We start from the raw sequence: 21,528 nt of genomic DNA on the forward strand, positions 1-21,528 counted from the left end.
TGGAAACAAAATTAAACGTTTGCCGGCAACGACAGTTTGTCAACGACCATTACCTGCGCAGAGAATAATGGTGGTGAGAGTTTGGGAAAGAAAAAAGAAACAAAATAAAATTCCACTTTAAATTTTATACCTGGAAATTTTTCTTAACTCTCCAAGAGGGTGGCTCCAAACTAATTATCTATTTTAAGTGGATTAATACCAAATTTAGGACAATTATGAAAAGGAAAAAAAAAACAGTAAAGAACATATGAAGTAATCTATAAGAACAGTAGTACCAAGCCCATCACTGACCAGCCTGTGAATTCTTTCTGTTAAGTGACTTACTGCCAAGAAAAGCCCGACAAGCTTAAGATAAAATCCCAACAATCTCACATGGGTTTTTAATTCCCACTTCTTCTTCTTCTCCATCATCATCACTTCTGTTCATTTTGCTGTTCTTCTTCTTTTTTTCTGTGGTTTCAAGAATGTGGGAATCAGAAAGTGAGTCAGTTCCTGGAAGAGATTATGATAATGAAATCATCAATTCTAACAAACATGGAGTTAAGAATGATGGGTTTGAAAGAAAAGATCATTCATGGTAACAATTTTTTTTCCTTTTCATCTTTTACTTTCTTCGAAAACTAATTTTTTTTAGTAGTTCATGAATCAATTGTAGAATTGGGTAATTTTGATACTAAAGTAATCAAATACAAGTTAATTATTATATTTGGGGTGTTTCTAATTTCTATCTTTTGCACATAAATTAGGTTTGTTGCTTGTGATATTCCTAGTGATTTTCTTGTTCAAGTTGAGGGTTTTAGTTTCCATCTCCATAAGGTACTCTCTCTCTCCCCACTTGAATCAATTTTAGAATTGTTTATCTTACACACCCACACACTAGATTTTCATTTCTTGAGCTTTGATGTAGTTAATGGAGTAAAGTTGAGATTATACTAGTAATTGTTTGATGAGTTTACTGAAATAAGTTTTGTGTTATATATGGGAATTTCTTAAAGTACCCATTGCTTTCAAGGAGTGCAAAGATGAACAGAATCATATATGAATCAAGAGAAGGAGAGATAAACAAGATAGAATTGAATGATATTCCAGGTGGGTCTGATGCATTTGAGCTTGCCGCAAAATTTTGTTACGGGATACCCGTCGATTTAAAAGCTACAAATGTATCTAGTTTGAGATGTGCAGCAGAGTATCTTGAGATGACAGAGGATTTAGAAGAAGGAAATCTCATATTCAAAACCGAAGCTTTTCTTAGTTATGTAGTTTTATCATCATGGAGAGACTCAATTCTAGTATTAAAAAGTTGTGAAAATCTCTCCCCATGGGCCGAAAATCTTCAAATTGTTCGTAGATGTAGCGAGTCAATAGCTTGGAAAGCTTGCGCAAATCCAAAAGGGATTAAATGGGCTTATACCGGAAAAACAAGTAAAGTTTCGAGTCCAAAATGGAATGAAATTAAGGAGTTATCAAGCCCGAGTAGATACCCACAAGTTCCTTCGGATTGGTGGTTTGAAGATGTAATAATCTTAAGGATTGATCACTTTGTTAGAGTCATTACGGCAATCAAAGTAAAGGGTATGAGATTTGAACTTCTTGGAGCTGCAATTATGCAATATGCAGCTAAATGGCTTCCAGGTTTGATGAAAGAGGTACCCGAAGAAGATACTAGTCATACTAGAGATGGTAATTCGAGTTGGAGAAGTGGACTTCATATGGTAATTTCAGGAACCAAAGATGAACTTCAAACTATCGAAATCAAAGAACAAAGAATGATTATTGAAAGTCTTATAAGTATACTTCCTCCACAAAGAGACAGTGTTTCCTGCAGTTTTCTTTTAAAGCTTCTAAGAATGGCAACCATGTTGAAAGTTGCATCCGCATTGATCACAGAACTCGAAAAACGAGTCGGAATGCAACTTGAACAAGCTAATTTGGTTGATTTACTTATCCCTTCTTATAATAAAAGTGAAACTTTATATGATGTTGATCTTGTTCAGAGACTTTTAGAACATTTTCTTGTTCAAGAACTTACTGAACTTTCAAGTCCATCGGCAACTAATGCTAAAACCAGAGTGGCGAGACTTGTCGATAGTTATCTTACCGAAGTTTCAAGAGATAGAAATCTCTCACTTACTAAGTTTCAAGTAATTGCCGAGGCCTTGCCTGAATCTGCGAGAACTTGTGACGATGGACTCTATCGAGCAGTGGATTCGTATCTTAAGGTAATTCTAAACATACAAATATCTCTCATATGTCATATTTTAAAGTTTGTTTGTTTATGATTATATAAGAAGATAAGTTTAGTGCACGGATGCTGATTGATTGTCATAATGGTGTTTAATGTAGAGTCATTGTCATATAAGTCACGAAAAAATGAATCAAATTGGCTCAAAATCAATTGAAAAATCTGATAATGGAATTGAAATCTCTATGAGTTTCTATATTTCACCAAAAACTTGTTCACATTGACAGATACATGTCATTGGGTGGTCTACAATCAAATACTGTGAACATCTTTTCGACACAGAAAGAAAGATGCATGTATTTGAATGTCGTAAATTCTGATTCTAGTTAAAGGGCTATAGGTTGGTTTCGTGCTGAAACTCTTTCGTCTCTGACTCTGTGATAAACTCTATATGCCTGTTGGTTGTGTTTATCAAAGAAAATTTACTTGTAGATCATAAACATAACTTGCTTCCTTTAAATTTGCTTAACTTGATAAAATGTGGTCTAGAAAAGCCGACACTGTCCAAATACCCGACGTGGCAATACCTATTAGCTGACGTAGTATCTACAGAGAATCTTTGAGATCAAGTGGTTGACGAAAGTAGTCCTTATAGACTAGTCTACACTTGTTCTTTGTTTGTAAGATAATCCTCTTATTTTTGTTTTTGTTACAAAATTAGGCTCATCCGACGTTATCAGAGCATGAAAGAAAACGAATTTGCAGAGTGATGGATTGTCAAAAACTCTCGATTGATGCCTGTATGCATGCTGCTCAAAACGAACGGCTTCCACTGAGAATAGTAGTACAAGTTCTCTTCTCAGAACAGATCAAAATAAGCAATGCCATAGCCCATAATGCATTAAAAGAAACGAATGAGTCGACATATCAACCAATGGTATCATCTCGAAAAGCTTTACTTGAAGGAACTCCACAATCTTTTCAAGAAGGATGGTCAACGGCGAAAAAGGACATTAATGCCCTTAAGTTTGAACTAGAAAGTGTAAAAGCTAAGTATCTTGAACTCCAAAATGACATGGAGAGTTTGCAGAGACAATTCGAGAAGATGACAAAACAAAAGCAACCATCTTCAGGATGGACTAGTGGGTGGAAGAAATTAGGTAGCAAACTCTCTAAGATGACAACAGAAAACCATGAAATCTCTAATGCTACCAATGTAGATGAACCCATGAGAAAGCCTAGAAGGTGGAGAAACTCGATTTCTTGAAGAAATTTGATCATCTTTTTGGAGTATTTGGAAATTGAAATCTCATCAATTTTTATCTCTCAGGGTTACTAATAATAGTTTGAATTGGTTTTTCATTTAAAAATGTATTAACCGATTCTGCCTTCTTTCCTGTTTGACACTATAATGTGTGTCCGTTGTTGTTCTTTGTTGTGTTTGTTTTCTTGATTTAGAGAGGGATTCAACTATAGAGAACATTTTATAGATTATTTTTTGTTATCTAGACGATATCTTAGTGGATAGCTCTTGTTCGTAAAATAAGAGCAACATTGTGATTTTTTATCGGTAAACTAGGATGATTATAGGGTTTAAACGTGCTTTATAGGTACACTATCAAGACTTCATCATTGCAGCATGTCCAGAAGCACCAAAGTACTTAATCATCCGAGCCTGCACTGAAGTACAGAAGTAGTAAATTTATTTATCAGATTTCAGACTGTTTGTTTTTTCTTTAAAATGATTATCAGAGTGAACGAATGTTATTCGATGTGATATATGCAATAAATTTACATCGACAAGTAATGACATAGATACATCGTCATAACAAAGCAATATAAACGAGATAATGGCAGATAAAGCGTCGGTGACAGGCAAAAGTAGTCCACGGTTTAAATGAACTTCTAAGGAGTAATGGCTGTTGCTGCTGAATTCAAACTTGTCTATTAGAACTCATGATAAAAGAGAAAATCAATAATGGCTGCTCACAAGACTCAACTTTCACAAGACTCAACTTTGTTGAAAACCTAAAAAGGGGATTCACAGTACTTTATGGTCCCACCTCCCCTTCAAGTAAAAGTCTGGTTTTGGAACAAAGAATTCTTCTTTTGATATATACTGGGTCCATGTGAAACTCTTCTCGTACAATTCATGGTGGCGTTTTCTTATCATTGTCTTTTTGTTGATTGACATAGAACACGTGGGCATGTTAATAGGATTGAAGGAAAAAAGTTTACGACCTCGAGTCCACCCAAAGGGTCTGGGACTGATTAGGCAAGCGCCTCATCTTCTGTCGAGCTCGCCCGGAATCAGATTGGTGATGTTATTCATATTTTGTAAAGAACATGTCTGACTACTATTGTGTAAACATCCCAGCAGACTACCAAAATAGTGAGCCTTAGGTACTTGAACATGCGAGAGCACGAAAGTGTCCGGAATCAGACTGGTAATGTTATTCATACATTGTAAAGACCATGTCCGACTACTATTTTGTAAAGACCTACCTAAACATGCAAGGGCACGAAATTCTCACCCCTATCGTTGGGCCTCCATCATATGTTAATATCAAACTCAAAACTAATTGACAGTGACTAAAAACACTGCAGATATCGTGTTCTTGGTCATATTTGATTCAGCATATATCCTCCAATCGTCACCTATTTTTTGTTCTAGGACCGTTTTCCTTCATTTTTGTATGTTTCTTATATTTATCATCTTTCTATAGCATTTTCTTATAGAAAAAAAAGACATGATAGATAGAAAGGACATGATCATAATAACTACTAAGAGAGACTAATTGGATTACAAACATAAGAGTTTATCATACAAGCCACAAAAAGGAGAAAACAAAAGCAAATTAACCCCATTCCACACACATGCTTACAAAAGTTGAACTTAGCTTTATACCATGAGGTAATTGATTCCATCTCAATCTAATTTCAGAAGAGTCTCCATCATATATAATATATAGAGAGAGAGAAAGAGGAGCATCTAGCTCATTTTCTCTCTCTACTCCTGATAATTCCATGTGTCATCTTCCAATAATGCACTAAAGAAAACAAAGTTGGTAGGTCCACTCTTCTCTTGTGAAGTTCATTTCAACCCAAAGTGTGGAAGATGAGACCAAGAAGGAAACAACAAACAACTACAAGATGAGACAATAGAACATGAGTTGGGTAGTGGGGCCCAACAAATTGGCCCACCCAAAAAAAGAAAAACTGTATTAAAATCACGCGTGCAGTTATAATTGGGCCTTATAGTTGGATTAAGGCCCACCAATCTTATAGATGGAGACTTGACTGGTGGGATCTTAAATTCAGAGACAGACATCACCCACGCCTTCTTTTACTCTCAAGTAAATGGTGACTTTCTCTCTCTCTAAAAAGCAACAAAAAGATGAGATCTTTTGGTCAACAAACATCACCACCACCACCACCATTACCACTACCCATTTCTATTTTTTTTTTTTCATCTCTCTCTCTCTCTTCTTGTAGCAGTAGTTTCTCAATTTCTTTTCTTCTACCCAATCATTCCATCACTCTCTAACCCTCTTCCACTTTATTTTACTACTATTTGTTGAAGAGAGAGAAAGAGAAGACTCCAAATGAAAGCTACACATATCTAACTCAAAATTATTGAGACCCAACAAAAGGCTTACTTTTTCTCTCCTATTTCCTTCTTCGCTTTTTTATGAAAGCAATTCCCAACCAAACTTATCCACAGTTGTTTACAGAAAAACAACCTCCAAATTCACAACCCAATTTGATTTACTTTAACTACTGAATTACAGTTACCATACTACTAGCTTCCAAAGATCCCTTTTTTTTACTGGTTAAGAAGCATAAAAAAGCTTCTAGTTTTGAGCTTTCATGGATCTTAGATAATGGATAGCTTCATCAAGAACAAATATTGCATCCTTACCTTTCCCACCCCCTGGGATTATACTTTGAAGTATTCTCACTGCTAATCTTATTTTCTCTTTCTTTAATCTTTTGTTGGATTGCAATGAATCAGATTCTTCTTCTACTGTTCTGCCTTTTACACAGCTTGATTCTGCATCATCTTCGAGTTTTCGAGCAGAATTGAGTTTCATAGAACTTGCAGTGTCCTTTAGAGAGTTCTTTTCATCTTCCTCTAACAATCTCTTTCTCTTAGATCTGCCTATAGAACTAGCAACTTCTTCTGCAATTCCTTCAGTTTGTTGTTGTTGTTTTGTGTGGTGTACTGTGAATTCACATGGTGAGTGGCCAGTGCTAATTTCGTCATCGTCTTCATCATCATCGTCATCGAACTCACTATCACCTTCAGAGTATAATAACGCATCAAGTTCTTCGGTGTCTTCGTGCATTTCACTTTCAGTCTCACCAGTTTCTTGATTCTCATCTAACCCACTAGAGATAACATTCTCAGATCCATAAATCATGTCTCTTTTACTTGCTTGATCTTCTACACATGAACCATTCATTGTGTCAAATGGTTTTTGGTTCTCAGAGATCAATCTTTGAATCGAGTAGTCATTCATCGAACCCAATATCATGTTCGATTGGTTCTTAATCTGATCATATGCAAACAACCCATTCTGAACTGGACCAGATACTGAATTGAGTAGGCTATCACCAGAGAGTTTCTTCTCGTTATGAACGAGATCCCGATTAGTAGCTAATGCTTGCCGATTTCTGGATAAGCTACAACTCCATCCATTCAGTTCATTTTCTAGGCCTGTCTTCAGATAAGGTGACTCAGACACCACAAGCCTCGGCAGTGAACCACTCGCAGAAACCATACAAGCATAAGGGTTCGTATAACCCGCTAAAATACTTGGCTGCCTAAGATAAGGCATTGGGTTTGGCCTGTCTAAGTTGGGTTTTCGCCAAGGTGGCTCCTGCTGGTGAAACCAAGACTCACAATCTTTTCCCATAGAATCAAGAGGAATCACCTAAAATACAAAGACCATATGAGAAAAGAGTTCAAACTAAACCCTAATGGGAAAAAAATCAGTAATATAATAAAAAAAGATCTCATAAAAACATACCAGAATGATGGTTGATCAATGTATCAGATACAGTTGATTACTTGTTGCTTCTCTCACAAACAAAGAAAAAAGAAATACTAACTCCAGCTTAATTTGAACAAACTAAGAAAACGAGCAATCTACGATTCTACGTTACGGGTTTAAGCAAATGTCGAAAATACTCCGCCTGAAAACAAGAAAATGGAAAAACATTCTAAGCTTCACCTCATTATCAATCAGTAGTATCAAGTTAGACGAATATCGAATAAATTCTCCATTAGACTAAACATATAAGAACTTTAAGTAAACTAGTATATCAATTCTAGCTAAATTGCAAATATATACAAATTGATGAAAGAAATGAAATAGAGAGTTAAACAAACCTGGCAATCTTGCAAAGGTTGAAAGCATGCTATAACTCTAACTATAATGGTAGCATTTCCTGCAATTCCGTTCTCATGTTTTAATGCCCGGAATTTTGTTTGACTAGCTGCTTGGCTTACCATAACTTCCCTAAATCTTACCCCCAAATACCAACCAAGATAAACCCTAAAACCAAAAACGAAGATATAGACTAGAAGAGATTGATCTTAAACAAACCCAAAAGAACAAAGGTTGATAAAAGGTAAAAGGAGATTAAAATAGGTAGTGGGTTGTTCTAGTTTTCAGATTCTTAATAAGATCTAAGATTCAGCTAATTCTACGGATGATGAAAGGAATAAAAACAAAGAGTATGGATCCCATGGGAATACTTTGAATAAGAAGAAGAAAGGGAAAGATTAGGGCTTTTTAGAAACAAATTTGATTAGTGAATCAGATAGGAAGAATGAGAGATTTACAGAATAACTCTACAATATAAGTTCAAGGAGACAACTTTACGGAAAACCTCAATAGAAAGACTAAACCACCGCATACTGTTCTTCTTCTTCTTCTTCTTTGTAAAGTAATAAGCTTTTTTCCCCCCAAATTCAAGTTCCTGCAACAAATTTCCCAAATCATTTTCTCGTTAGTTTCAGTTATGAATGCAATTGATCTACTTAAATAAAGAGAAAAAAAATCGTTTTTTGTTTCAATGCAAAATCAAACCCTAATGCACAAGCAAAAAATCTGAGAAGAATAAGAAAAATAATGAAAGAAATCTAATTCTGAACAAATAAGAACTCAAAATTGAAGCAAAAAAAAAAAACGAGAAGAATTGAGAGATCTGATGACTTACGGTGAGAAGTTAATTGGGTAAAAGGTTTCCGGTTAAGAGTTCTGAGATTTTCTTATAGTTTCAGTCGAGAGAAATGAGAAATCGAATAAACAGAGATCAGAGCTAGAGAGAGAAAGTAGAGAGAGAGAGATTGAACGGGAGTAAAGTGTGAACAACAGAGAGCGGAAAGAGAGTATATAAAGACTTGAATGACGCAATTACCCTTCTCTGATGGAGTATTTACGGAAGGGGGCTGCTACTTGCTCAAAGGATTTCGTTCGGGATACACGCAGGACAGGAGAATTACTTGTGTGAGACAAATGGTCCATGGAAAATTTGACCTAGGAAATGCCTGATTTCAAGTCTCACCTTAATAGACAACCTTGAGATCTGATCGACCGTTTGACTTTACTTTTTTTTTTTTTTTTTTTGTTAAACTATATCATATAACTTAAACCAAAATGTTATTACAGTATCTATTAGCTAAGATACGTGGGACATTACTCCACACTTTATTCTTTCCTTTTTTCCTGGCCCATCTAGCCAGTAGGTCTGCAAGAGAATTTAACTCTCGTCTGGTGTGCGTGAATCTGATCATCTGGAATTCCTTCTTTAATTCTCTGATTTTCTTTAAATGGGTTTGAGATTGCCATTGAACCACTTGATTTTTGTCTATCAGATGCTGGATCAGGTTTTTGTTGTCGCTTTCTATTATGATGGAAGTAAGTTTTGCTTCTTTTGCCCATTCGATGCCAAGTAAGATAGCCATAGCTTCAACTTCTTCACTATTTCTTGATCTGTGAGATTTAACCTGTGCTCCAATGAATTTAGATTTATCGTTGTGTGCAATTAAGCTAATTCCCATATTGGATATTATGTTAGTAAAAGATGCATCAACATTGATCTTAATAAAATTCTGTTGAGGCGGTTTCCATTTATCATCATTTGTTGGAATCTGTTTACTTTTAATATTTCTTCCCAATTTAATCTCGGGTTTCGGATAGTTTACTATCATTTTAATTATACTATTCAGGTCAGTTATTTCATGTTGAAAACAGTGATCACATCTGACTTTCCATAACACCCAAAGAACAGTGGTGAAATGGATATTATCTGGAGTATAACAAAGCAGTTTATTCGCTTCCCACGAGAAAATCCAGTCCGAGATGGATAAGATGTTCTCCGAGATTATGTTAAAATATAACCAAATGTTTTTGGCAAGGGTACAATGTAATAGAGCATGCTCAATAGATTCCGTGAGATTACAAGTAGGGCAGGAAATATTATTATCAATGTATTTGCCGATTCTGCTTTCCACCGGTAAAGCATTATTGCAAACCTTCCAGATAAAATTCTTGATTCTAGGGATCGTTGGAAGATTCCATATGAATTTCCAGTTGTGTGTGCTAGGATTAACATTAATGGAGCTTCTATTTAAGTGCTGATACATAGAGGCTACAGTGAATCTGCCCGTCCTGGTAAGCTTCCACTTAAGTGTGTCTCTATCCTCACTATTGATCGGAATAGTCTTTATAAGTTCTTGCGTATGTGAATCAAAATTCTCCCTGAGCCTATCCTCGTTCCAATTGTTATTGGTAATCAGTTGAGCCACTTTGGTGAGGGTGGAGTTAGGAACATTATCAACTGTTGTATCCAAATCTGGAATCCATTTGTCCGACCAAATGTTCACCTCTTTACCTGAATTAACCTCCCATATAGTAAGATCGTTAATGATATTGTATTGCTTCCTTATAGTCTTCCAGTTCCATGAGTGGTGATTCTTTGCCGGACCCGGAACATCAGTATTGGGAAAGTATTTCGCTTTGATCAGCTTGGCCCAAGCAGCTTCCGGTTCCGTCTTAAGACGCCACGCCATTTTAGTGATAAGGGTTGCATTATCCAGCTCCGGGAGATGGATACCTAAGCCTCCCTGACTCTTAGGAAGGCAAATATAAGACCATGCTTTTGTGCATATGCCTTTAGACTTACCCCACCAGAAATTCTGTTGGACGGACTTTATGCTTTTAATAATTCCTTTCGGAATTGCAAAGCATTGCATCTGATATCGGGGTACGGCTGCGGTATGGCCGAAATGACCACAGTGCGACCAGCTTGAGAGAGAAAAGAGTGACTCCACTTGTTCAGTTTGCTCTTAATTTGTTCAAGAATGTCATTGAACACTTTAGTCTTCTGGGCCCCTAAGTATTTCTCAGAAGTAGAAGCTTGTCTGACCTTAAGTGTCCTCATAATGATTCTCTTGAACTTTGGGTGAGAGTTCTTTGAGTAAAAGATGTTAGATTTAGCATAGTTAATCATCTGACCGGAAGTATCACTGAAATCTTTCAGAATATCCTTAAGATTGTGAATGTTTTCTATGGAATTCTGACCGAAGATGATACAGTCGTCGGCGAAGAGAAGGTGAGAAATCTCCATATCCAAATGAGCGGTGGGGAAACCTTTGAAGCTATGATGGCCGTTATGCGTCGTTAATCTCCTACTAAGGCCCTCCATGGCTATAGTGAAAAGGAACGGCGATAGCGGATCTCCTTGTCTAATTCCTCTAGTGGGATAGAAAGTCTGCCCTGGCCTCCCATTGATGAGGACAGACATCGAGGAGGTGGAGATGCATGTGTGAATAAGCTTGATCCAATGCTCATCATAACCTAAGCTTTTCATGATGTCCACCAAGAATTTCCATTCCACCCTGTCAAAGGCTTTAGACATGTCGAGCTTAAGCCCAAAGTAGCCCTGCCCACCTTTCATCTTCTTAAAAGAGTGAATAATCTCTTGGCCCATAATGATGTTATCCGCAATCTGCCTACCAGGCACAAAAGCCGCTTGAAACGGGGAAATGATAGGGTTTAGGGTGGCTTTAAGTCTCTCTGCCAGCAACTTGGTGATAACTTTATAAGTGGTATTAAGAAGACTAATTGGCCGATAATCTGCGGGGGTTTGCGGGGTCGAAGTTTTCGGAATAAGGCAGATGTTGGTGTGGTTGATCCCAGGAGGAAGATAGCCTGACAGAAAGAAATTATGGACCAGATCGTAGATATCCTCTCTAATGGTATCCCAGTTCGACTGAAAGAAGAAAGGGGGGTACCCATCTGGGCCAGGGGCAGCCTCCTTCTTCAGACTATTAACAGCCCAATCTATCTCTTCTAGACTAGGAGTGCTGATTAGATCCTGGTTCTGGTCCGGATTAATGGTATGCTGAAACATGACTTGGGTAGAGGGATTTTCCTTAGGATTGATAGTGGTGTTAATGTTAAGGAGATGGGTAGTGAAAATATCTTGAATTTCCTTTATGTCCTCTATCCACTCTCCATTATTATCTTTGATAGCATTGATCTTATTATTTCTGTTGCGTTGAATAGCTTGAGAGTGGAAGAATTTCGTGTTTTTATCCCCTAAGTTAAGAAAGTTGTTTCTCGATTTTTCCTTCCAGAGACTCTCTTGTTGATTATAAAGATCTTCCAGCTCTGCATTAAGCTTGTTGTAGATATCTCTACTCTTAGTGTTCTGCAGATCTTTGATGATCCGATTAATGTTGTTCTCTATGTTGCCAAAAACATTCCTGTTCCGTTTGACTTTACTTAAATATAAAAGTTGAGATTTCATTGTAATGTTAGACATTTTGGTGAATTATTATGCCAAGATATGTAACACCACTTATTATCGTTGCCCATCGCCACCTACTGCTAACATCTTTTTGATTTATTTGACTTCATTAAGTTTTAAGGGAAGCTTAAGTTTTTAGATGTAAAAGTACGGACTATGTATGTTTAGTTTTTATTTTCTACTGTCTCCTTCTGTACCACCACCTATTATCGCTGCATGTCGTCGCCACCTACCGCTAACATATATATATATATCTCTTTTCCATCACTCTCTCTTTTCCATTCGAGAGGCTTCACACCCTCGACGGTGGGGTTGTTGTGGCTCCTCGGTTGCCAATATACATTAGACAAATAGAGAGGAGTGTGCAGAGAATTATATATGAGTTGGAGATGGAGAGAGAAAGAAACTGCAATTGTCGAAGGTGATAGTAGTGACCAGAAGCTATGATAGTGGACAGTTTTGTGTCGTAGAATAATATAAACATGACGTAGCAACATGGGAATTGGCTATTGCAGTCAAGATATGAGACAAAATAAGCATAAAATTCGGTAACCTCTTGAAAAAGTGTCATGTTTATTTTATTTTGTGTAGTTGTGACTTTTTTTTTCGTGGAAAGTTATTTTATTTTGTGTAGTTGTGACTTATATGTTAAATAATCTATAATTATCAATCAAGTCATTACAAATACTTCTCATTCCAATAGTACTCATAATTAGGGGTGGGAATCGGGCGGGTTTGGGCTCACGATTTTCGGGCACGTGCGGGTTCAGGCGGGTTCGGGCTCACGATTTTCGGGCACGGGTGGGATAGCAAGCAACCTGATCGGGATATCGGGCGGGTTCGGACGGGTAAATATGAGCATGTGGGAGCCCGCGGCCCGATTATGCCCCAGTGCCCGTTCGGGCTCTAACGGGTTCGGGCGGGTCGGGTTTCGGGTTCCTTTTATATTAAACTAAATTAAAAATAATATACATAAAAAAACATAATTAAAAATATCAAAAATTAAACTAAATTTCATCTATTATATTTGGTGGTTATGGAGTGGTGGTGTTACTGTTATAGGTGTAGTGGTGGTGGTATATGGTGGATCGGTTGTTCGGGAGTGGTGGTCGTCGGCGGTGAGTGACTGTCAGTGTGAGTGAGGCGGTTTTAGTTTAGGTTTAGGGAGAGTGGTATTTTGAGAGGGTATATATAGGTTAGATATTTTGATCCAGCGGTTGATGATTCTCAGCCGTTGGATCATAAAGGGATTAAAGAAATGTGTCTCGGGTAGCGGTCGCGGGTATCTGGCGCGGGTATTGGTTGCGGCGATCGGTCGCGGGTTTAAGTCGCGGGTGGGTAAGAGTTTCAGGCGGTCGGGCTTGAATTTCGGTCGGGGGGATCGAGCTTGAATTTCGGGCGGTGTGTATGGGCCGGACCTCGGGTAAGACCCCCGACCCGATGTCCGCCCACGCCTGCCCGAAATTTCGGACCGGGTAAACCCGCGTCGGATCTCCTTCGGTCTCCGGGTCGCTTTGGATCGGGCGGTTAGGGCCGGATTTCGGATTCTCGGGTCGTTTTCCCGACGCTACTCCTAACGAAGACCAATAAAACTCATTTTCTCTCAAAAACAATTAAATATTCCAGGGTTCAGTTCTTGTTCTTCTCCTTCTTCTTTCATATTTTGAATCAATTTAAATTTGATTTGATTTAGAGAGAGAAATATATTTGATGTTTATGCAGGAAGCTTCTTCTATGTGATTTCATATTAATGGACCAAACTGAAACCAACAAACTTAATGAACAAAGCTTCGAAATACTCAAGCTCATCTCATCTTCAATTCTTCATCATCTACCAGTGCAACACGACTACACGAGAGAAAATCGCTGCAACTCCAATGTATCATTTCACCAACAAAAAGACAAGTGATTCAATAAACTAAAAGATATGTGTAAGTTAATGATTCTATAAATCGAATTTGTGAAATTTTGCAAAACTTACTTGCATTTAGAAACTTTGTAAAGTCAGTTTGCAAGATGTACATGCAAATGTGTATTGACGATCTTGTTACAAAGCTAATGAAAATCTTTTGATAACTATACAAATTTTAATGAAATTCGATATCTAATAAAATTTTAAAATATATTATATAAATATATAAAATTTAAATAGGAAACAAAAAAAAAATTGTTAAACAAAAATTTATTTTGTTGATCTTTAAAAATTATTTTATTAATTTTTATTCTGGGTGACTTGGTGGACATGAGAACGAACAAATCTTCTTCTGAGGACATCAATCATGCGAGTATCTTCCTTCTAACAAATGCCCATGTATCTACTCTAAATTACGCATATGCTCTTCTTCACATCTTCTATCATCCCCTAGATCGACTCGTTTATTGAGCTGCTTCCTGAATAAGCTATTCGAGTTAACATTTCATAGTAACATGTATAAAGGCTAAACTACCCAACTGAATAAAACTAGTTTCCTAATTTTCTTCACAAATTTTTAAAATATATAAAAAAATTTATTAGATATCAAATTTTGATAAGATTTGTAGATTAAAAAAATATATTTCATTATTTTCCTAACAAGATCTATTTTAGTCTCAAACAATTCAGGAAAACGTTATTTTTTTTTCTTCAAAAATCTTCAAAATTGAGGTTGCAAAATTTTCAAGTTGAGTTTACAAATGACCAAACTCAACTTATCGATCTTACAAGCTCGATTTGCGTTGCATGATGGTCTTATAAAACCGCCCCGTAAATCTGAAGCAAAAATAAAACAATTGATAGTTTTTCTTTTAATAATACGATGAACTTGCTTCTTTTCCTTCTTTTTCATGACCTTACGTAAACGACAGTAAAAACAAATCGAAGTCTTCATCCATAATAAAACAAACAAAGTCATCATCCATAGTCAAACATTGAAAACAAATCAAAGTAAAAAAATTTAAATCCTAGTATCTTTTCATCCATATTTAAAATTTGTTCAGATTTACAAACTTCAATACGATAATCAAGTTAGAGAGAGTCGAGGAGATAAGAGAAGCTTCATTCTCCTACATGTTGATGAAGCTTTGTCTTCTTCTTCGCTTCTAAAATAGATTTGATCTAAGTTCGTCGTCTTGTGAGTACGAGGAGAAGAAGATCATTATTTGGAGAGAGGATAAGGCCTCATTTGGGTACACACATAGCTTATATTATGAACTTTTCTATAAGCCCATAAATAAAAGCGCTTTTTAAAAATCTGTCTGAGTCGTTTGGTACGCTACATAAAAAGTGTTTTTATATCTTAAAAAGCTAGGTATGACATTTGGTTAAAAAAAAAATTTAATCTACGTATTGTAGTTATCAAACAATATGCTTATATCATTATATTAATAAAAAATTTATAAACATTAAATACTAAAATAAAATAATAGATTTTTTTTTAATTTTCATAAACACATAAAAATCAAAATTTGAACCTAATGCAGTGGTGATAGTGCTCAATGGTGGTGGACGTGTTATGGTGGTGTTCAATGGTGGCGGAGTTATGGTAGTGATGGTGGTTGTAGAATGGAGGGGGTGTTGGTGGTTGGGGGGTAAAGTTGCAACAACAGTAGTGAAATGGGGTTGGTGGAGGTGGTATAGTGTGGTGGTGGAGTGGTCGATTTGTGGTGATGGTGGTGAAGTGGTTGTGGTAGTGGTGGAGTTACACCGAAGGTGAAGCTATGTCGGAGGTTGTGGAGTTGCGGGGGAGATGGTGAAGCGTTCGGTGATAGTGGTAGAGTGGTGACGAAGGTGGTGGAGTGGTTGTAAAAAAAAATTGATGGTTGTAGAATAGTTGTGATGGTGGTGGAGTTGCGGCGAAAGTGGTGGAGTGGTAGTGATGGAGTTGCGCCGGAGGTGGTATGAAAGTGGTGGAATGGTGGCATAGGTGGTGGGGTGATGGTCAGAGGTGGTGGAGTGATTGTGGTGGTAGAGGTGGTGGGGTGGTTGTGATGGTGGTGGATGTTTATTGATGGTGACAAAAAAAAATATTTTATTTTATTTTCATAGCTAGCTTTTAATAAGCAACTATAAAAAAGCCACAAAATTGTGGCTTCTGCTTTTTAGAGAAAATGGGCTTTTCTAGCTTAAAATAAGCTACAGCTTTTTTGAACCAAACGCGTAAAGTTTTCAATAAGCGCTTAAAATATGCTAAAAGCTGGCTTTTAACTTTTTTTAAGCGGAACCAAACGAGGCCTAAGAAGATTTTCGACCTCATATTGTCTATTTCTCTCAATTCTAGAAAGTCGAGAGGGGAATAGAAGATGAAGAAGAGAGGAATCCTGGATTTCTTGATAGGGAAAATTAATTTTAATGGCTAAAGGTATTTCTGACATGAAAATAGTACAAAATGACATGAATGGTAAGTGGAAATATTATTCCACACAAGTCAGAATCGCGCGTAATAACACGCAACACATTTAGTTATTTCACAAAGCCACAAGCTTGTTTGCTTATTAAGTCAATATTTGACCCACATAATCTATATAATAAAACAATAGAGGAAAACGCTGACTGGGACAAACATCTTGTTTTAATAAAGAACTAGGTTTCCGCCGCGTCCTACGGACGCGACATATTCCTCTTGGCTTCGCCGGTAAATCACATTTTTTGTGAAGGAAGAACATATAAAAAATCACTAACATGAATGATTTGATAAAAAAAATTGGGAGATTTCTTTTCTTGAAATTCTTTTTTTTTTTTAATAAAATTTCTTGGTTGTCGAAAGAGAGAAGGCATGGTGTAGAGAAAGAATTTGGAGAGGAAATGAGGGAATTTCAATTTTCGATCAGCTTCCTTTATGGCCCCCTATTTTTCATAAATTCAAATATGGCCCCATTTTTTGGTGTAAATGTCGTAAGTACCCTTCCTATATATATTTTTTTAAAATAAAGTTAATTATAACCCATAAAAGTCCACCCAACTTCTCTCTCCACCTCACATCTCTCTCCACCTCACATCTCTCTCCACCTCACATCTCTCTCCACCTCACATCTCTTTCTCTCTCCAACTCACCTCTCTCTCTCTCCCCAACTCACCCTTGTCTTCTCCAGCGAAGGTCGCCGGCCATAAAATTTTCCGACCGGCGACCAAAACAATAAAGAAAAAACTTTCATCTTTATCTCTCTCTAAACACTCCGGCTAAGGGATTTCTCTTCGCCGGAGTCAGTCTGTTCAAGAATTGGGAAACACAATTCTTTTCCTCAGAATTCTCTCAAGTAGAAATAGAGAACGAAATAACTAGAAGTATTTGTTAGAAATCCCCTCTTCTAGAGGAATCATCTATAAAGCGAGTATAAATGATTTACTACGTTTTTTTTACAATCTAAATGTAAAATTATACCTAGTTATGTATAGAAATAGGCATCATATAATTATAGTAGAGATAGTTAAATTTGAGGTTCATAATTACACTTCCAATCTGAACAATATTGCCCTATTTTGAATCATTATTAACTAATTAAACATCTTTATATAATTAAATGTAGACAAAATCATTTAACTTAAAACGAGGAATTATAAATGTATTTATCACGTGGTTAAGGGAAGCTAATTCTATCTATAATCATATCGTCTGCTCAAGATTATATTTTGACAAATACAATATAAATAGTTTACTGTAAGTGCAAATGTGTGTAATATTATATAATAATTAATATAAAGAGAAGTAACTTTGTTGGCACTAATCTATTTTTAATAGTAAATTCTAATAAGGAGACAGACTAATTAAATATATGAAATTAAAGATAAATAATTAATTTTGATATAATGGGTATTATGTTAATAAAATAAATCGTGACACCATAACCTGTGAGAGATCTTGTGATCAGAAAGAAAATCCAATATCCTAATAGTTTATTCATTATATATATATATATATATATATATATTGCCCAAAAAAAAATACTTATAATAAAAGCTTAATTAATATAGTGTAAGATCACCCCTTCTTGTTTAGGGTAAAGGGGGGCAAAGAAAGTAGTGATAAATCAAGTTAGTCTCTCCAGTCTTGTCTACTTCATGGGTAGCATTTAGACCTCTAAATCAACTATGAGATGTAAAGAAAAGCACTCTTATACCTTTATTAACCTTATTATAAACCTATAACTCCTACAATAATTTCATCATGTATATTTTTCTAGAATAAAAATCAGCATACTTGATGAGCTGAAACTCTTTATTATACTTTATTCATCATCTACGGTAACCAGGGACGGATCCAGGATTTTCACCTAGGGGGTGCGGATCTATATACTTAAATAATTTTTTTTTTTTTTGCAAACAGACTAATTAACAAAATATTTATATTCATTAATTATATTAATACTTCAACGATTACAAATGCAATTGACATCAGAGAGTTCATATTTTGAAGTTTTCATAATCGACTCATTGCCAATTTCATCTCATTCCAAGTTCCCTCTCTCGTTCTCTCTCTCTGTATTGTTTCTATTTTAGGGTCATATGAATTAGGGATTCTTCCAATTCTAACAGATTTAGATAAAGGTTTTAACAGATTAGGCAAATACAGAGAGAGAGAGAGAGAGAGAGAGAGTTCAATTTGCTTTTTGGTTTCATCAATCTTCAAGCAATTTCGTAAATTTTCAAGCGATTTCATCGAAATCTTCAAGCAATTTCATTGATATTCAATCGATTTCGTCAATCTTCAAGCAATTCCATCGATTCTAAGCGATTTTAGCAAGCTTCAATTTAAGTTTTCCAAGATTTGTGTTTTCAATTTACCATCTAAAAGGTGGCAAAAAAATTGGACTATTTCACACCTTTTCTTCTCGTACGAACTCGATTTTTACATACAAATAGCCAATCAAACGAAAATTCATTTTTTTTACTAGATTTTCCCTCAAACTCGATTTTTACATATAAATGGCCAATCAAACGAAAATCCATTTTTTTATTAGATTGTCCTTCTAACGGACCCTTATAGGAATTTAGGATAAAGCCTTCACCATTGAACCAATTACTACTTTTTTTTTGATGAAGGAACCAATTACTACTTGATGACATCTATAAACACAATTGGATATATATAGGTTTAGACACATAAATGTGAAAAAAAAATATACTTTAAATGCTTGCTAAAAGATTTGAACCCACATCCTCACAATCCCCCCGCCAACTTAACCACACTTTAACCACTAAGCCAAGAATTTCTTTGTGTCACCTTATTGCATCAGAAATTAAATATACTTACATATATATTAAAAAAAAGTCTACTACTACTAAACTTCTTTTTCGGGAGGATCCACGGGGTGCGGCCGCACCCCCTCGCACCCCCATGGATCCGCCCCTGACGATAACTGGTACATTTAAAAGTTATATTTTCAGTTGTTGTGTTAGTTAGAAGTGTTCATCGTGTAATTTCAATGTTTATCTTGATATTTACTTTAACAATATTTGGTTTATGTGAATTTGGGTAAACATTTGGAAGTAAAAGAAAAATCTCAAAAATATATTTGCTTTATGTGAATTTGGCTAAACATATTTAGTTCATATGCATTTGGGTTACATTCATAGTTTGAGATGTTTCCATTGGTATTTACTCTAGCTAGGCACTAGGCATTCTCTATTGGTTGACAATGGCTTTTGAGTTTTACGACCACAAACTTAATGTAGTTATGAGCTAGGTCTACATGTATTTCACGTCATTTGAAAAGGAAAAACACTCGTTAGACTCAAAGAACTCAACATCTGAGTGTGGAAATAATTTCACATGAAAAAAAGATAATTTCTCAACTAGAAATATAATGTTTATTTCCTCTCAATTCGTTGTCAATTGGATTTGAGTGGATGACACAAACTTAACATTTTCATGTTCTTTGTATCTATCAAGTATTATAGAAGAATTTTGAATGTATGTATGAAACAAGAATATATCAAAAATAAATGGGTTTTTTGGGCTTACCCCCTCGTCAGTAATTGGTAATTGAGTTTACCCCCCTCAATAATGGGTAATTGAGCTTACCCCCTTGAACTTACTATTAGTGACAAAAACACAAAGGCTATGTTTGGCGTACGTGAAATAATTGCCACTACCAAGAATAACTATTTTTCAATATGATTCATATTAGGGATTCTACCTCATTTTATTGTTTGATTTGGTCAGGAATATGATTAGTAAAGATTGATTTTGTTTATATAGTATTTACTTTCTGATTTTATTATCACATACCAAACATATCCTTAGTAGTTTTGACAAAAAATCTAAATTCAAGGGGGTAAGCTCAATTACCAATTACTGAAGGGGGTAAACTCAATTACCTATTAATTTTGAGGGGGTAAGCTCAAAAAACCCAAAATAAATTCCCTAGATTGAAATTATACTTTTACTTCAACTATTCTTACCCTTCACTTACACCAATATATATATGTTTCCAAGTGACTGGCCATTAACATATTCTTTAAGCTTTAGGTGCATGGGACCTTAAAACATGGAGCCAAATTGGATGTGGATTCTCAAACCAAAAAGCATTCACGCTTCTAAAGCCAAAACACTATGCATGCACCCACCACATTATATTGGACTAGAAATGCTTAACCATTAAAAACCTAAAGAAACCCCTAAAAAGGTTGAGAGGACACCATCCACTCACTCATGTTTACTTCCAAACAATATCCCCACTATTATTTATGAAAATTGTATTCATTCCCTTTGATCATAAATAGTGGATCCTTATCTCCCAGTCCAGTTTGTAGATTATTCTCGAGATTCACATACGTAAAAAGATGAGTGTCTACTCTCATTTCTTTTTTTTCACTTTTATATGGAGCATGAAGATATATAGTATTCTTAACTTTAGGTTCTATGATATATATAGTACACGTGCAAAAGACATGCTCGTGAGTTGTGATGATGGAAGAAAACGATGGATTAGTATTTGAGGTTTGATTGAAGATGAGAAATGAAAAGAGAGAGAGGGTTCTAATTTCTTTATCCAAAGCGTGTATATAATTGGGTTTATTGGGGGGTTTTAATTATGAAGTTTCTTTTATATAGTCATGCCACCACAATTTTGGAGTAGTGATTGATGAAAATCATTTCAGGAGTAGTAGTTGCACGTTTTATTGTTTCCCTTTGATGGCAAGAAATAAAGAGTTAGGCCACATAGAAGTGAATTTGAAGGGAAGTTCTTCCTTCCATTCTTAATGTTTTTTTTAGCACTATCTTACTTTTTGTTTTCGTCTTAAGATGTGACAATCTTGTTCATTTGTTGTTGTTTTTTTTGGGAATTTGACTTGGAGGAATCCATTTGTCTGAGTCCTAATCAACTTTTATTTCAACAAGTTTTGTTTTGAAAAAAAATTGTCTTTAGTATTTCTTTTTGTCATTTTATGATAATTTTTCTCTGTAAAAATTATCTTTCCTTCATCTCTCCCATTTTCATTTTTATTTTGTTAAGTGAATTGATGTCTTAGAGAACTCAAAAGACACTGTGATCAAATTGGAAATATTTTTTGTTTTTAAAAGTAAAAAAGATTAATGTTGTAT

At 35.6% G+C, this 21,528-nt stretch overlaps 2 protein-coding genes across 2 annotated transcripts; one reads left to right on the forward strand and one right to left on the reverse strand.

The window, feature by feature from the left end:
* Positions 1-67: 67 nt before the first annotated feature.
* On the forward strand, positions 68-3,757 carry LOC147565743 (root phototropism protein 3-like). Its single transcript, XM_086652244.1, has 4 exons — positions 68-577; positions 747-816; positions 996-2,219; positions 2,904-3,757. Exons 1-4 carry the CDS (start codon positions 465-467, stop codon positions 3,447-3,449), a joined length of 1,953 nt encoding a protein of 650 aa, XP_086508370.1. The 5' UTR covers positions 68-464; the 3' UTR covers positions 3,450-3,757.
* Positions 3,758-4,938: 1,181 nt separating this feature from the next.
* Positions 4,939-8,768, reverse strand: LOC147565744 (transcription factor bHLH145-like). Its single transcript, XM_086652245.1, has 4 exons — positions 8,411-8,768; positions 7,578-8,170; positions 7,216-7,381; positions 4,939-7,119 (listed from the first exon to the last, which is right to left on the reverse strand). Exon 4 carries the CDS (start codon positions 7,099-7,101, stop codon positions 6,037-6,039), a length of 1,065 nt encoding a protein of 354 aa, XP_086508371.1. The 5' UTR covers positions 7,102-7,119; positions 7,216-7,381; positions 7,578-8,170; positions 8,411-8,768; the 3' UTR covers positions 4,939-6,036.
* Positions 8,769-21,528: the final 12,760 nt, after the last annotated feature.

Source organism: Eschscholzia californica, unplaced genomic scaffold (assembly GCF_041429995.1).
Source record: "Eschscholzia californica isolate CP2 unplaced genomic scaffold, dmEscCali1.0.p SCAF_1, whole genome shotgun sequence".
Taxonomy (NCBI): Eukaryota; Viridiplantae; Streptophyta; class Magnoliopsida; order Ranunculales; family Papaveraceae; genus Eschscholzia; species Eschscholzia californica.